Source organism: Calidris pugnax, unplaced genomic scaffold, assembly GCF_001431845.1.
Source record: "Calidris pugnax isolate Ruff unplaced genomic scaffold, ASM143184v1 scaffold6, whole genome shotgun sequence".
Lineage (NCBI taxonomy): Eukaryota > Metazoa > Chordata > Aves > Charadriiformes > Scolopacidae > Calidris > Calidris pugnax.
Genome location: NW_015090761.1, coordinates 456180 through 459536, shown reverse-complemented (window position 1 = coordinate 459536; position 3357 = coordinate 456180). Strand labels below are relative to the sequence as shown.

At 52.9% G+C, this 3357-nt stretch overlaps 1 protein-coding gene across 1 annotated transcript in view; it reads right to left on the bottom strand.

Annotated features, from left to right (window-relative positions):
* Positions 1-1147: 1147 nt before the first annotated feature.
* The window catches only part of EGR3 (early growth response 3), a 3183-nt gene continuing 973 nt past the window's right edge, over positions 1148-3357 (bottom strand). Inside the window, exons 2-3 of the mRNA XM_014950055.1 lie at positions 2645-3326; positions 1148-1186 (exon numbers count right to left, since the gene is read on the bottom strand). Of these exons, the coding sequence (XP_014805541.1) occupies positions 1148-1186; positions 2645-3326 (721 nt within the window). The remainder of the gene's footprint in view (positions 1187-2644; positions 3327-3357) is intronic.

The following is a 3357-nucleotide window of genomic DNA, read 5'->3' as shown; positions in this document are numbered from 1 at the left end:
GAGGTCCCATCCCCGGCCAGGCGTGCCAGGAGTCACCGGGTGGCCACCCCGGGCACTGTCTGTCCCCAGGTTCCCCCCAAAATTAAACCCTCTCCAAGCCGAGGAGCTCAACAAAGCCCTGGAGATGGGCAGAGCTGGTGGGAGCAGCAGCTTCTCCAGGGCCCGGCTACGGACGCAGAGCGAGAGACGGGGACATTTGACGGCGACGCCGATACCTCCACACCCCGGGAATGCCAGGAAGGACCACGGTGCCAACGCCAGGAAGGACCATAAATTAAACCCTCTCCAAGCTGAGGAGCTCAGCGAAGCCCTGGAGATGGGCAGAGCTGGTGGGAGCAGCAGCTTCTCCAGGGCCCGGCTACGGACGCAGAGCGAGAGACGGGGACATTTGACGGCGACGCAGATAGCTCCACACCCCAGGAACGCCAGGAAGGACCACGGTGCCAACGCCAGGAAAGACCACGGTGCCAACACCAGGAAAGACCACGGTGCCAACGCCGGGAAAGACCACGGTGCCAACGCCAAGAAGAACCACGGTGCCAATGCCAAGAAGGACCACGGTGCCAACACCGGCCACCAACAAGCCTTGGGAGAAGGGGAAGCTGGTGGGACGCTCAACCACTCCAGTCACGTCCGAGCCCAATCGAGCTGGACCCCTACGGACCAAGAGACACCCAGACCTTCACCATCCTCCAACACCATCCCAGCTCCAGGAGAACCAGGGCTCCAGCCCCATCCTTGGGCAAGGATTGAACCATGGTGGGCCACCACCCGCGCGCCCGCTCTCCGAACATCCCAACGCCTCATCCCTTTCCTTCTCTCCGCCCGTTCCGAGCTCCGGCTTGGAAACCCGGCCGGGTTATTTTTAACCCGAGCCGACCCAGCCCGGCCAAAATCCCTTCTCCGCTCTCCACCCCGGGGCGATTTGGCCGACGAAAGGCCACGGGGGCTAATTACCGGCTGAAGATCCTCTTTGGCCCACCGTTATCCGACAGACGCAACCCGGAGGAACGGCACCGGGGTCAAGGAGGCGACGGCACGAGCTGGGTGGGGGGTGGAAAAGAAGACGCAAGGTCAAGGGCAAGCCAAGGACGGGGTGGTTTTGTTGGGGGGGGGACACACCGGGGGTCGGTCACCTTCGGGGGGGTCACCCAACGTCTTGGCCGGTTGGTCTCGGCACGTCGTCCTGCAAAAAGAACTGAAGGAGGGGAGTGGGGTTGCTGAGAAAAGGTTGGGTTATTTAAAATAAAATAAACAAAAAGAATAAAATTAAATAAAATTGAAAAAATCATACAAAAAAATATAAATATTTAAGAAAATACAACACTAGGAAAAAATAAAATAGGTACAAACAGGTTCCAAAGTCGCCCGTAACGAGGCACAACACCCGCCGTCCTACACATTTCCAGCCATTTTAACCCCCCCCTTACATATTAGAGACTTTTTTTTTTCTCTTTCCAAACCATCACAGATCTTTTTTTTTTCTTTTTTTCCAAACCAAGGTAAAATAAAGATATTTACTCCAGCTTTTGATTGTCAGCAAACACAATATATTTACTGCATTAGCATTTGCTCACAGTGCAAATGGTACAACAATACATCAGTTCAAATATTTCTGATTTTTTCCCTTAAAAATGCTGTATGCATTAACTATCATATTTGCATTACAACATGACAAATGAGCAAATGAAATGTGTGTGAAAATTATCACCTTTTCACAATATCAAGCATAATTATTTTTTTTTTTTAACCTTAGTATAAGGTACTATAAATCCAAGAAATAAAAACATCCACAAAATATATTACATCTGGTATGATTTTTTTTTTTTTTCTCTAAGTACTCAACTTTATACAAAAGTCTTTCAAAAAATATCATTCCCTTAGGTTTGTGTGGTTAAACCTGATTGTGGTTTGGTTTTTTTTTTTTTGCTTTTTTTTTTTTTTTTGTTCCTTTCGGCTCACATAAATTAGAACTGCGTTCTTTCTCTTCTCTTTATTTTTTGTACGTTTTTAATGTTTTTTTTTTTTGCGTTTGTGTGTGTGTGTGTGTGTTGTTTTTTTTTTCACATGCAGACATCAAACCTGGATAGCACGACCTTTTGGCAACAAAGATTTTTTTTTTTTTAAAGTCATTATTATTTTTGCTTAGTTTAGCTTAAATGTCTGAGCACAGTTTTCTTAAAACAAAAGAAGAAAAAAATCAGAGCAGTCATGCAATGACATGCACATACCAGAAGGAGAAAGGAAAAAAAAATAAAAATTAAAATAAAATAGAGGACTAATTGATTTTTTTTCTCCTCCGTAGGTGGTGGGTTGGTTTAAAGTGACCAAATAAAATAAAATAAAAATATCTCACATTATAAAAAGTCTTCAGCAAAATACTGGGGTGGGTTTTTTTCTTTTTTGTTGGTTTTTTTTTTGGTTTTTTTTTTTTTTCTGCATTTCTGTAAGGGGGGGAGGATGCGGGAGGACCCCATCCCCGGGGGGGATGCGGGAGGGTCCCATCCCGAGCAGCCCAAACCCCTCGGGGGGACCCGGGAGATGCGGGAGGACCCCATCCCGAGCATCCCCAGCCCCTCTTGGGGGGGTGCGGGGGGGGATTCCTGGGATCCAGGTGAGTCGGGATCCCCGGGATCTGGCCAACCGGTTCCCGGCCAAACTGGGTGCGGGAGAACCGGGAGATGATGCGGGAAAGCCGGGAAAACCGGCTCCGGACAATCCGGGTAGGGTTTAGGCGGGATCCGGGAGGGCGGGTGCGAGGAATCCAGGGTGCGGGAAACAGGGATCCGGGTGCGGGAAGTAGGGAGCCGGGCACCGGGGGTGCGGGAAACCGGGAGCCGGGCACCGGGAAGTAAGGATCCGGGCACCGGGGGTGCGGGAAACCGGGATCCCGGCACCGGGGGTGCGGGAAACCGGGATCCGGGTGCGGGAAACAGGGATCCGGGCACCGGGGGTGCGGGAAACCGGGATCCGGGTGCGGGGAGCCGGGCAGTGCGGTCGGGACGATCCGGGATGCGGGAAACCGGGACCCGGGATCATCCGGGATGCGGGAAACCGGGACCCGGGAAGTGCGGGTCGGGATGATCCGGGATGCGGGGAGCCGGGAACCGGGATGATCCGGGTGCGGGGAGCCGGCACCCAGGAAGTGCGGGTCGGGACGATCCGAGGTGCGGGGAGCCGGGGGCCGGGCAGTGCGGGTCGGGACGATCCGGGATGCGGAAAACCGGGCAATCCCGGGTGTTGACAACCCGTTCCCGGGCAGGGCAGGTCCGGGCGGGGGGATCCAGGCGGTGCGGGTCCCGTCGATCCAAATGCGGGGCAGGATCCTGGTGCGGGGGGCAGCCTGACCCACCCCCA